This window comes from Haliaeetus albicilla, chromosome 3, assembly GCF_947461875.1.
Source record: "Haliaeetus albicilla chromosome 3, bHalAlb1.1, whole genome shotgun sequence".
Taxonomy (NCBI): Eukaryota; Metazoa; Chordata; class Aves; order Accipitriformes; family Accipitridae; genus Haliaeetus; species Haliaeetus albicilla.
Window position 1 is genome coordinate 76928226 of NC_091485.1, and position 13166 is coordinate 76941391.

At 56.9% G+C, this 13166-nt stretch overlaps 1 protein-coding gene across 2 annotated transcripts in view; it reads left to right on the forward strand.

Moving 5' to 3' along the window:
• The window catches only part of BOP1 (BOP1 ribosomal biogenesis factor), a 67245-nt gene that overhangs the window by 10760 nt on the left and 43319 nt on the right, over positions 1-13166 (forward strand). The window contains exon 3 of one of the 2 annotated variants that reach the window (XM_069780274.1): positions 5012-5112. In XM_069780274.1, the coding sequence (XP_069636375.1) occupies positions 5012-5112 (101 nt within the window). Of the gene's footprint in view, positions 1-5001; positions 5113-13166 lie in introns of both variants that reach the window. The other variant, XM_069780273.1, reaches the window with a different exon arrangement.

A 13166-nucleotide genomic window follows, 5' to 3' on the forward strand; every position in this document is an offset into this window, starting at 1 on the left:
TGCTGGTGGTATTCTCCCTCTCCTTTGTGCCTCTCCAGTTTGTGGTTTAGTTTAGATTAATCCTTTTTTTCTAGTTCCTCTGAACTCTTCTGTTGAATTTACCTGTTGGAGTTTGGGGTAGAGGAATCCCGGCTGATCCGCACATGGGGAGCAGGGGGTGGATTTGGGAGGGAGGAGGTTACAGGTCTCACTGGTGTGGGAGGCTTCAATCTTTCTTCCCTTATCCCCCTCATTACAGCTAAACCTGTTCTCAGGGACCATCCGTGCTGTCGAAACCCGCCTGCTGTTGAAACCCACCAGCTGCCCCGGGTCTCCCCTCCAGCGACCAAAACTGCCAGAAGTGGGGTTCGCCGATGGCTGTCAGGGATACTCAGCGCTGCCCAATTCCCCTCTGAGCCGAGGTCTGGGGGTGCCGACTCCTGGATCCCCGCTAGCCGTGGATGCCCGGGGTGGGGGCCAGGCGGTCCTCGTCCCCGAGCCCTGGCAGCAGCTGGGGTGAGGGTTGCCGGCAGGGCAGTTTTGAGGGGTTTTTGCAGGGTTTTGCGGTGTGTCCGGCATTGCTTGCCGCCCTCTGGTGGAACGAGCCTTTCTGCACGGGGCTGCCTGGGCGCCAGAGCAAAGCTTCGCCGTTATTCCCCGAGTCCAAACGCAGCCCCTGCGAAGCTAAGGGGACCAGCCTGTCCCTGCCTGCCCGGCTGGCTGGGACCCCGGCAGACCGATACCCGGCTGCAGGGAAAAAGCCTTTGCGTGCGTCAAGGTAAACGTACCTGGAAGGTGCAGAGAGGTGTTTCCAAGAAGCCTGCAAGAGGAGTGAACGGTGACCGCACTCCCCTGCGACCAGGTCTGCTGGCCCCTCTGCTCCTGGTACCTTTTGCTTATCCTGAAACCCCCTTTAGAGCCCTGTCTGGTTCAGACAGACCCTTTTCTGGTAAAATGGTTTTAGTATTCAGTGTGCATTCACTGTGTCCCAGGTGGCCTTTAGTCAAGTATTATAGGGTGCTGGGTGTGTGATTGATGTCCTAGCTGAGGTCTGTCTTATTTTCCTGGCAAAGCTTTCTTGAAGGGTTTGAACTTGCCGACAGACATGCCTAATCCCTGGATGCTGGAGTCTGGTTTGCAGACGTGCCAGCCAAGGTGAATCTCCTGCAAGAAGCCTGGGCCAGATCCTGGCATGTGCCAGCTCTCGGAGTAAACCCAGGACCTGGGGAGCCCGTGGGCCTCTGTTTTTTCTCCCTAACTGCGTGGACCGGGAACCTGAGCATCACTGGGGTAAGAGCGGGAGTGCTGGAGTGACTGCGTGCCACCTCCTGGCACGGCCTTCACTCAAGAACACTGGCAGCTTGTAGCATCAGCAACCCACGTTTATGGCGCAGGATCCTTCTCCGGTCTCATCGTGGCGGTGGAGAGAAAGGGGGAAATGAGGGAAAGATGGAAACTCAAGTCCAAAGCCATTGTAGCGCCAAAAGCCTGGAAAAAAACTTATCTCCAATCTCCCTTTTTAAAAATTTTTTAATAAAGCCTTTTGTTTTTGCAGTAATCTCATCCTCTTGCCGGCCCAGTATTTTCCAGGCTCTCTCCCACCCCTCTCCCTGTGGCTCGGGGGAGCTGCGCTGGTGTGTACGTACAGCAGAAGGTGATCACACACTGTGTGGATTTTACTGCTCCCGCGAGGGACGTTTTCTGGGGCTGTTTTTCCGATTATTTCACTGAATCCTCCCGTAAACCCGATCTAGCCAGGGTCCCCATTCTCCCCCTACCCCCACTCCAAGTGGTGCGCGGGGGGAGAGAGAATCTCTTTTCCAGGGAAGGATCTGTAGCTTATTCGGCACCCACACAGCAGGTCAGCGAGTGGGCGAAGTCTGATGCTCAGTGCTGTCTGATTACCCGTGTCTGAGGAGGGAATTAATTCCTGCCCGAGGCATGCCCCGTGCGTTGTCTCTCTGACGGGAGCAGAACGTGTGGCCCGTGGGACAGGACAAGCTCTGCTTCAGTGCAGGTGTCCTGCCCGCTGTGGGTTCTGGCCTGGGAAAAAATTTGGGATAACCCAAGCAATAGAGGCTGCATTCAGCTCCTTGTGAGTGGGGTTGGTCCCACCACTCCTGATGGGTAACCTCAGTTGGACACATCTGGCACAGTGTGTAGTACATGTGATGGTGTGAGTCTCTTTATCACAGTGACTTTGCCACCTTGGGGGCTGCATCTGCAGCTTGTTCCTGCCCTGTTCTCTACCCAGGTCTCTTCCAAAGAGGTTCAGAGTGGCTCCAAATGTGCACATTACACCAAAACTCACCAGTAACTTCATATTACGCAGGTGAGATGGTTGTGTGCTTTACCCAATCTCAAACACTTTGTCCGGCAGCTCTGGAGTCCTGAGTTCAGACGTGGTGGACCCCATCGGTAGGCAGGACCTTTGCTGAAGTTCAGTGCTGGGAAAAGCCTGCCCTTGTGATAGCACCGTGCACTTGTCCTGCCAGATAGAGAGAATGGTGCTGCTGGGTCTGTCCTTACTTGAGAGAGAAGGCTCTGGGGTCTATTGGGGATCTGCTGGAGGGCAGAGAGACCTTGACGGGCTGGAGAAGATGGCTGACAGGCACCTTGTGAAGTTCAAGGGTGATAAATGTTAAGTCCTGCACCTGGGACAGAATAACCCTGTGCAGCAGGGCCGGCAGGAGCTGAACGGCCAGGGAGTAGCTCTGGGGGAAAGGACCTGGGGGTCTTGGGGACAGCCTGGGGATCTGCACATGTCCTCTGCAACACCGACCAACCACATCTGGGGCTGTACTGGCAGAGCCACAGCTGGCAGTGCCAAGGATGGGGTCCTTCTCCTCTGTTTGGCACTTGAGACCCATCCGAGCTCAGGGTCCAGTTTGGGGTTCCCCAGTACAACACACTGACAGGCAGGAATGAGTCTAGCAGGGGGCACTGAGATGGTTGGGGCTGGAGCATGGGACACGAGGAGGGTCTGCGAGCTGGCTTCTTCAGCTGGGAGAAAGGACAAAGGGGGATCCCATTGGTGTCTGCAGCTTCACAAGGGAGTGCAGAGGAGATGGAGCCAGGCTGTTGTGATGTCTAGGGATGGGATGAGAGGCAACAAACAGGGACAGGGTGGAGCAAGGAAAATTCTGGTTGAACGTAAGGAGTGTTCTTGCCCACAGGAGTGGTGCAGCCCTGGAACGGGACCCGGAGAGGTGGTGAGATCTCTGTCCTTGAAAATACTCAAAACTTGACCAGACAAGATCCCAAGCCTCCTGATCTAACTTGGAGCAGGAGGTTGGATTAGGGTCCTCCAGAGGTCCTTTCCAGCATAAATTTTTCTGTTTCTGCAATGTGAGTTTGGGTGGTTTGTGATGAGCTCCTTGCATCCTAAGCCTGGAGCCGCACTGGCACTTCGTCCTTGGCTGTTTATGTTCTGACTGATGCTCAGAGGAAGCAGTGTTGCTGGGAAATCCCTTCCCTGTTCTGCTTGTTCTTGCAGGTTGGGTAGTTGCAACCTCTGCCCTGGTTGTGTCTTTCCGTGTCTCAGTGGCATTGAGCTCCAGTGGAAAAGAGGGACAGAGAGTCTTGAAATAACTCTGGAAGATGGCTGGGATATCATAGAATCATAGAACCGGTTGGGTTGGAAGGGACCTTAAAGATCATCTAGTTCCAACCCCCTGGCCATGGGCAGGGACACCTTCCACTAGACCAGGTTGCTCAAAGCCCCATCCAACCTGGCCTTGAACACTGCCAGGGATGGGGCAGCCACAAATTCTCTGGGCAACCTGGTCCAGTGCCTCACCACCCTCACGGTGAAGAACTTCTTCCTCTAATCTTTCAGTTTAAAGCCATTACCCCTTGTCCTATCACTACATGCCCTCATAAAAAGTCCCTCTCTGGCCTTCTCGTAGGCCCCTTTAAGTACTGAAAGGCTGCAATAAGGTCTCCTCACAGCGTTCTCTTCTCCAGGCTGAAGAACCCCAACTCTCTCAGCCTGTCTCCATAGGAGAGGTGCTCCAGCCCTTGGATCATCTTCATGTCCCTCCTCTGCACCCACTCCAGCAGGACCATGTCCTTTCTGTGCTGGGGACCCCAGAGCTGGACGCAGTGCTCCAGGGGGGTCTCACCAGAGCGGAGCAGAGGGGCAGAATCCTCTCCCTGGACCTGCTGGCCACGCTGCTCTGGATGCAGCCCGGGATACACTTGGCTTTCTGGGCTGGAAACGCACATTGCTGGGTCATGTTGAACTTCTCATTAACCAACACCCCCGAGTCCTTCTCCTCAGGGCTGCTCTCAATCCAGTCATTGCCCAGCCTGTATCTGTGCTTGGGATCACCCCAACCCATGTGCAGGACCTCGCACTTGGCCTTGTTGAACTCCATGAGGTTCGCACAGTCCCACCTCTCAAGGCTGCCGAGGTCCCTCTGGATGGCATCCCTTCCCTCCAGCGTGTCGACCGCACCACACAGCTCGGTGTCGTCGGCAAACTTGCTGAGGGTGCGCTCGATCCCACTGTCCCTGTCGCCAACAAAGATGTTAAACAGCGCCGGTCCCAATACCAGCCCCTCAGGAACGCCACTCGTCACTGCTTTTCTCATATGGAAGCTGCAGAGGGAGAATAATTTTGGGCCCAGTGAGTGAGAATGCAATTCTTGTGCAAGCTAAGCAGCTGCCAGAGAGCTTCTCAGGCAACCTGTCCTCAGAAGAGAGGTGATTGACTTTCTCTCTTTGCAGTCCCAAGTGAATGTAAGAGCATGCTGCTTAATGAGCGCTTTCCTTCCTTCCTTCCTTCCCTCTGCAATGTGGTGTCCCAGAGGATTTAAGGGTGAGAGGTTGTACTGCACAGCGCTGTCCAGGTTGGGGCATGGAGTGCTTTGTGGTGATCTTGGACCTGGCAGCTGACTAGATGTTAGTGGCAGCTTCAGATTTCATTGCCCAGCACAAGGTCTCTGATGTAGCGAACACAAAAATGCAAAGATTCACATGATAGTGTCTTACTAAGCTATTTTTTTTTTTGTCTTTCAGGCCAAAGGGTCTCCCAGGAAGAGCAAAATCTTGGAAGATGATTCGTCATTGAAGGAAAATGAGAGTCTGCTTGCTCAGAATGAATATGAAGAAGACAGCTCAGATGAAGAGGTAGGACCCATTGCAATGTTGTTTGTTTGTGTTTTTTAATATGTGGATATGAGATAGAGGTGATGGATGGATTTCCCTCTCCATGTTGGCTTCTGTGTGATCTCGAAGGGAGGGGATACGCTCAAGCAACGTTGTCCCTGAAGGGGAATTGCCCGGACTGCTCTTTGCCGCTAATGCAGAGCAGGCCAGAGGCACCAAGTCAGGGCTCTTAAGCAGACTCTTGGTGAAGGTACGTTACTTGAGTGCGTCGCTTGGAGCACCTGGGGCAGCTGAAAGGAACGTCACATCCACCTTGGAAAGGACAGCGCTTCCCGTATGGGAAGAGCCTCCCTTCCACTCTTCCTAGAAGTCGTACAACAAGCGCTGTCTTTGCCCAGCCAGAGCTGGAGCTTTCAGCCCAGGGTCAAGAGAGGGTTTCTTCAGCTCTTTAAAAGGTGACTGAGCCTCGCCTTTGGCTCATGGGGTTACGTTCGCTGTTCAGGGATCTGCCCTGCTCTCAGAGGGGACCTCTCTGAGTTATGCTCATTGGAAAAGTTTGGAAACCGCTTGCGTGGAAGATAGCAGGATCTCAGCAGTAAAATGCCCCTAGGGTTTGGTTGTTCCAGACAAACTTTGTTGCCTTTCTTAATCATCTGCTAAATCAATTAATGCAATTGGCGTCAATCAGCTGTTTCAGTAGAGCACTGGGGTTGGGATGGAGGGATTGCCAAGGGCTGTGGGGGCGTTTGGATCTGGCCCTTATTGCTGGGATTTAGGTTCACCTGAAAGGGTACTGGGTAGCCTCATACATGACTTGGACAAATGCTTGGAGAAGCCTCCTGGGCGCTGGTTAGGTGGAATATTTCAGGCTGTCTCCTCCTTAACCACTGAGAAATAACAGAGCACAGAAAATCCTGCATGACCAGGCAGGTGAAGAGCCAGCTGGTGCCTGCCACACGCCGCAAGTGCACTGAACGAGGAGCTCTGACAGCTCGCTCGCGTGGGGTGCCTGGCCGCTGTGGAATGGCTGTGGGTACCAGGGGGGAATGTCGGGAGTAACGACAGCGTACCACCCGGGGCTTGGGACGGGAGTTTGCTGAGCAGGGACATCATGAGCGGGACTCCGGGCTGCGCACCCAGCTTCAGGAGAGATCTTTGGCATCACTGACGGTTCAAAGGGTCTAGGCTTGCATTTCCTGGTGCTTTGAGGGATGTGTCTGTTCCCGTTTCAGTCCCAGCAGAGGGGAAGGGGGAGGATTGGGTGCCTGCCGGCCTTTCTGGTCCAGCGAGGGCCCGAAAGGTTAGACGTTAGAGGCCCACCTGGGCTAGCGCTGGAGCTGCCGGCAGTCCCTGCCCCGGGGTCTGGAATAGAGATTTAGAGAGAGGGGAAATATATGACTATAGAAAACATACACTTGTGTAATGTCTCCAGCATAACCCAGGAAAAAAACCCTTTCATGCAGGAATTCAAGGTCGCTCTCTCCCCAGCTGGTCCTGCTTCAGGGCCCCGGTGGGGGGAGCGCTGATTCAGAACCTGTTGACATCAGAGCAGCTTCCAGTGGCTTTGTTCCTTGTTCCCCGTTCCCAGCCCCCTGCCCTCCCTCTGTAATTGCATTTATCTCTCTTCCATAAGAACCCTGATGCTTCTGCTTCCTGCGGCTGGGATGCGCACACTGGGTGCTTTGTGCTCGCCTCCATGAGGAGCATCGCCCAGCGCTTGTCTGTTGCTTTGTGGCTGGGAGGGGAGGGCAGCATCCCCCCCGTTCAGGCAGGGGCAGCTCAGACGAGAACAGGGCCAGGAAAACCCTTTCTTGCTGCACATAGGATCTGTATTTTTTTATTTTTTATTGTCTGTTGAGACCTAGCCTGCATCGCAGCCTCGTCCCAGTTAGCGTGTAGCCTCGTCCTAATTAAAGTCTTCATGAAATGCTATGCTGTGCTGGTTTTGGCTGGGATAGAGCTGATTTTCTTCGTAGTAGCTAGTACGGGGCTATGGTTTGGATTCATGCTGAAAACAGTGTTGATAACACAGTGATGTTTTAGTTATTGCTGAGCAGCGCTTACACAGAGCCAAGGCCTTCTCCCGCAGCCTGAGGTTTTGGTCAGCCTGGCTGGGCTGGGAACCGTGGCAGCCGGTTTCGGTGCTGGGTGTTGCTTCGTTACCCCCGTCACTCGTCCCTTGTCCGGAGGCGACTGGTCCGTGGGCTGGCTGTGTGTTGGGGGGTGGCTAGGTGCAGAACTGGGCTTCGGAGGGTGCACAGCGTGCTGCCTGCGTCCTCCCACCCCTGCTGGCCGTGCCACCAGCCTCACACGGCCGTGTTGCTTCACCGCCCTCTAAGTCAGCCGCCAAATGGCACTGTTTTGCAGTGGGACCGTGAGCTTGGGGTGGAACACCTCCGGGGTTTGCGATCCCTGATAGTGGAGGGTCCAGATCCACCCTTCTGCCAGAGGCAATGGGATTCCTCTGGATGTCCCAACCCAGGGGTTAGCTGCGTGGCATGGCCCAAACCGGCATCTCGAGAGCAGAGCGGGGAGAGCCGTGAAAGCTGGAGCTGGCTTGGCTGGAGTAGTCCCCTTTCTTGCCGGATTTGGGGTCCCAGCCTTTGTCCGTGAGTCGGGGCAGGCAGCCGGGGCGGTGGGGCTCTGCCGGAGCACGGCGCAGAGCTGCAGGAGCAGATTGTCCCTGGGCTCTGGTCACTGCTGGGAGCTCTGGGGGAACGGGCAAGAAATTTGGCAGCCTCTGGGTAGAGATTAAGCCTTGTGCTCCCAGACTATACCTATCTCCGTGATAATTATCTCTGACCTGATTGTTATCTTTAATGATAGCAGCTCTAAATGTTATTGATAGGCGATAACCCCCCTGTGCTTGTTCATGCTGTGGCGTTCAGCAGCAGCATTGAGCTCCAGCAGTCAGGCGCTGCTGTGGGAAGACGTCCCAGTCCCCTTCGGCCCCTTCCCCTGCCATTCTCCCCACCGGTCACGCTGGTGGGTGCTGCTCAGCGCAGACCCCAGCCGGGAGCACCCTGGGTGCAGCGCTCAGGGTGCTCCCCCAGTTCCCCTTTGCCTGGCTTCGTCTACAAACCCCTAACGGGGCGCCTGCGACCCTACAGCCTGCCCTATGGCTCCGTTCCCAGTGGCGCCCGCAGGTTTGCTCCCTAAACCAGCGGCAGTTTGGGAAAATACCCGGTGCCACCGCTGGCACGGCTGATGCCCCGGAGCATGCCGCCGCTGTGCCGGCTGTCACTCACCCGCCGGCGGCCGGCTCTGAGCTTGCGCGTTCTCCCCTCCGCCTGTGCGTGGGCTTCGGAGCTCTTTAATAAAGAATAATAGCTCAGACCTGCTATGCCCCTGTGTTTAGCACAGACTAAATTTCTTCTAGCTGTGCTCCTGCTCACTTGGCAGCTGCCGGTGCTCAGCCTGGCCGGGCGCCCAGGCCGGTCTCTGCCGTGTGCTCTGAGCAGAGACACAACAAAATAAATCGGTTTCCTGGCCGGGGCGGGTAGGATAGCCCGTGTCGCACGCAGGACCCTTTCCCGGTGCCCGGCGGGCAGGGTCCCCGCGCCGGGCGGCACGAGAGCCGCGGTGCGGGCGGGCTGGCCGCCGTCGCAGTGCCACCGGGGAGCAGGTCCCCCCCACGCCAGGCCCCCGCGGCGATCCCTTCGGAGCTCACCGCCGAGCGTCCCTTCCTCTCGGCCGCTCGGAGATGAATGGCCGTGAGCTGCAGAGGCTGTCAGGGCCTCGCTGGGAGGAAGCAGTTTGGGGCTTTTGTTTGGTTCTGTTTCCTCCCGCAATGACTATTCCATATGTCAGTGGATAATGAATGAAGGCGCGTTGAGTGCTCCTCGGTGAGCCGGCGGCTGTTCCAAGCCCACTTCCCTCCTCCGCAGCGCAGCTGACCCGGGCGGGGGGGTGCAGCGGCTGGCCGGGCTGAGGGAGCTCTTCTTTCAGTAGCTGATTAGCCAAGAGAGAGGAAAAAAAAAAAAAAAAAAAAAAAAAATCCTGCAGAATCTGCTGCTGGCAGACAGCTCCTTCAACTCATCGCTCCGTGTGTGTGTGTGCGTGTGCGTGCGCTTCCCGACCTGCCTGGCTCCAGCAGATGCTCCAGGCTTCCCACTCGCCGGCTGCATTAACCGCTTAGCAAATCTCCCCCGCGAGCGTGTCTGGCCGGGCAGCCGCGCGTGCTCGGCCCCGTCTGACGGCCGCGAAGGTGCGAAAGGAAGGGCCGCGAGGAGACTGGGATTCGGGCTCGGAGCAGGAAGCACGGTGGCAGTGCCGCCAGGATGGAGCTGAGCACGTCGGAGCCGGGAGAGGAGGGACCCGAGGGGTGCTTTGCCACCAGCCTGGTGGGCTTGGCCTCTCTCTCCGGTGATGCGGGAGGAAGGTTGGGGCTCCTTTGCTCCGCTCTCTGCCCTCACAGCTCTGCAAAAGCTCACGGGTGCCCCGGGGCAGAGCCTGGAGGGGCTCCAACCCCAGCCTGGTGCTCCCAGACTCTGCGCCCCACCATAACCACCACTGCACCCTGAGCCGGGGAGCCCCCCGCCCCAGCTTGCCCAGGCGAAGCACATGAGAGCAGGTTCGCGAATCATCCTGGCTGCTCAGCAGGCAGGTGTTTCTGCTGCTAAATTCAATACTTTTTCTTTTCCTGCCCTTTTCTGTTGAGGGGGAGGCACATCCTAGTGTTGCTGTGTCCTTTCCAAAATGCGCCCGTTCCATCTCGGGGAACACTGATGGGCCATGGTTGTTTCATACGCTGATAAGGGAGTAGGGCATGGAGATTTAGAGAGAGCTTCAAATCCAGTGAAGAGATCGCCCTAACCCGCATTTACCTGTGCTAAAGGATCTGGCTGTAGGGGTAGCACGGGCTCCTCCGTGCCTTCCTGGGCTCCCAAGGAATCAGTCGCTGACAGAAACAAAGTTCTTGGAAAGTACGCGGTGGAAGTGTCTGCTGCTGTGCTCGGCATCGGGAAGAAGTTGGAAATGGGATGCAAGAAGGAAAGCACTGAAAGCTTCGTTACAGCCCGTCAGTGAGGTCCTCCAGCTGCAGTGCCATGCCCCATTTCCATTATTCCGTTTTGAAAAGAGGTAGGGAGAGAAAAAGGAGCTCCAGAGATGGATAGTGGGGATAATTGGTGGCCTGGGGGGAATCTACAGATGAAGAGATGTGAAAAGACAAGATTTGTGTAGTTTGGAGGCGAAGCGGAGTCTGAGAGGACACAATAACAGGATGTAGAAGGTAGCACGGGGGGATATTTGACAAGATGAAACGGCATCGGATTTAAAACTGAAATGGCAGGAGAGGGACACGCACACCATGCGGACAGATTATCTTACACACCGCTGGCCTGTGGATTTCATGGCCACGAGGTGCCGGTGGTGCCAAAGGCTTCGCAAACATTAAGGTTTGCAGATACTAATGTGAATAACAAGAACATCTGGAGCTACAGCGTTTTAAAATAAAATCGACGCTCTCGGGACCTTGTGGATCAAAGCCTGGTCCCTAAGCCATGCGCCCTGGCAAGGGTCCCTGCCTGCTGCCCGGGGGCAGCTGGTGCTGCTGGGCGGTGGGAGCCTCTGGAGCAGGCTTAGGCGATGGGATGAAAACAGCAAAAGGCAAAAGACGGGGTTGTCCGGGAGCCATATCACCTTCCTGCTCGGAGGAGGGGAGGGAGGTCTCCGCAGTGCTGTTGGCAGCGATCTTCTCTCCAGCCAGACCCGACCAGTCTTTGGTCAGGTGCCACCACCGAAGGTGGTCTTCCCCGCTGACCGGGGCGTTTGGAGTTCTTGTGGATTTCCCAATAAAAGGCATCGTACAGGCTAGTGTAGAAACCTCAGCTGCTGCACTTTCTGCTTTAAGTGCCAGCTGGACGGAGACGGAGAGGCCCCAGCCTTGCTTCATGCCCCTGCCTGCCATCTTTCCCTGCTCCCCACTAAAGAGGTGGGAGGTTTTGGGACCGACCCCGTGCCTGCGTTTTGGTGCTCGGTGGCCGTCCTCGGGGCCCGTGCGGGACGGCAGGGCTCACCCGGGAGGGGAAACGTCCACAGCAGCGAGCGGCTCGGGCACTCGCTGGGGTTTCTAGCGTTTGCAGCCAAAATAGAAAGTTTCCGTGCGCTGCGTGTGATGGAGGGTGGGGGAACCAAGGCTGGAGCTGCCGGACTGCCAGCGCAGAGGCAAGCCCGTTCCCCGTGCTGCTGCCGGCGACGGGTCGGCCCTCGCCGTCCATCTCCCGGCTTCATCCTGGCCTCGCCGGGCTGGCGCGTGTGGATGGAAAGTGGGCTGGCTCCACGCAGCCCCTTGGCGTGGGACCGTCCCCAGCAGGCTGGCCTGGCGAGGGTTTCTCTCCAGGTCGGGATTAGGAAGACCTCAAGGTCCAGGCGAGGCTGGTGGAGAGCAGAGGGGAAAGCCACCAATTAACGGGTGCTGATACAACCGTAAAAAAAAAGAGCTAAATTACTCTGTCTTTTGGCTGCCCCAAACTTGATATTTAAAGCATTTGTAAAGCAGCTCAGTTGGGGCAGGAAAGGCTTTTTCCTTCTGGAAGGAATGACATCACCGAATATAGTTAAACGATCAGGTCCCTGACCCAAAGAGAGCGAGAAACCCACAACAACTTTCGCCTGATGAGTGGAAACTTTTCTTTCTTTCTTTCTTTCTTTCTTTCTTTTTTTTTTTTTCCATTTGCTTTCCCCCTCTGCGTGCTGGGTCTGCCCACTCTGCTGCGGCTCAGCTTACGGCCCGTCCTTTCCAAAGCGAGCTGACGTCTCTCCGAGCAGGCTCCTGTGATCGGGGCAACCTGGGAGCTGAGGGGGGGCTCGTCTGCCTCTACCCCACGCTTCGCCCTGGTCCAGGATCCTGCTGGGAACTGAAAGGTTGTGCTCGCGGCACAGCACGGCAGAGCGTCGCGCCGAGGCTGCCGCCGCGGCGTGAACTCACCGCTGCCGACAGCGCCTGCTCGGTGGGGTCGAAGTTGCCTTTTGGCGGTGCTGTCTGCATCCCGTTTTCCCTCCCGAGGCCCGGCCGCAGCATCACGTTCCCTTCGCATGGGGCTGCCAACTGCTCCGTTGGCAGTGCGGGCTCCCTGCCAGGTACCCACAGCTTCCTCGAGCAGGCAGCAGAGGCAGGAATCGGCCTGCCTGCAAATCCAGGACGGATAAGGCTGAGTATTTCCCTGGCCCCAGATTAGGTAGAGGAGTCTTGCACCACCTCTCCTGCTCTGGACAGCATTGTCTCGGGGGAACTCGCACCACGGACCCCCCAAACTCGGCATGACCCGGACCGTTCGTGCTGTGCTCTGGCTGCCCGCAGCGCCTTCCACCAGCCTTGGCATCCAGAGAGGCAGCGAAAGGCGCGCCAGCGCTCCTGGCTCTCTGTTCCCGCAAGGATGGCAAGTGCAGCCTGCTCTCCCCTCCCTGCCTTCACTGAGTGACTCTGATCCCTCCACTGACTCGGCTGGCAGAGCCTTCCCTCCGGCAAGCCAGGGATCCTGGTTCTAGTTCAACCAACAACTTGTCTCCTTCTGGAGGAGCGGCCCGTCTGCGTGCCTCGGAAGCGTGGCCCTCGGCCAGAAGCGTGGGCATTTGCCGCCGGGCAGGGACCTGCGCGGCAGCCCCGGCGCTGGGGTCACTGCTCCGCTGCCCTGAGCTCGGGAGCTGGCCTCGGCCTCCCTCCTCTTCAGGCGGAGGGGTCCGGGGACATGTGCATCTCCAGACCTGAATCGCTGGCCGCTGTTCCAATGTCCCACTTCATTAGGCTCGGCTCCGCTCTGGGTACTAGAGAACGTGCAGAGGAAGCAGGAGGCTGCTTGGCCAGTTCAGGGGACCGGGGTGGGTTGGTTTGTTAGTCCAGGGCTAACGCTCCAGCCCAAAGATTATTTTCCTCAAGCCATAACGCGCCGAGCAGATACTTGCTGCCCGTTTAAATGGGAGGTGCTGATATTTGCTAACAGAGACGCACGCATCTCCGGCGGGGAAGGCTTTGCAAATCTATTTTCCGCTCCTGGCGACGGTGTCCAGTGCTTCTTGCCCCAGTGCCCACATTTGACCCCGCATCTCCTGCTCGTCCGGTCCTCGCTACCGTG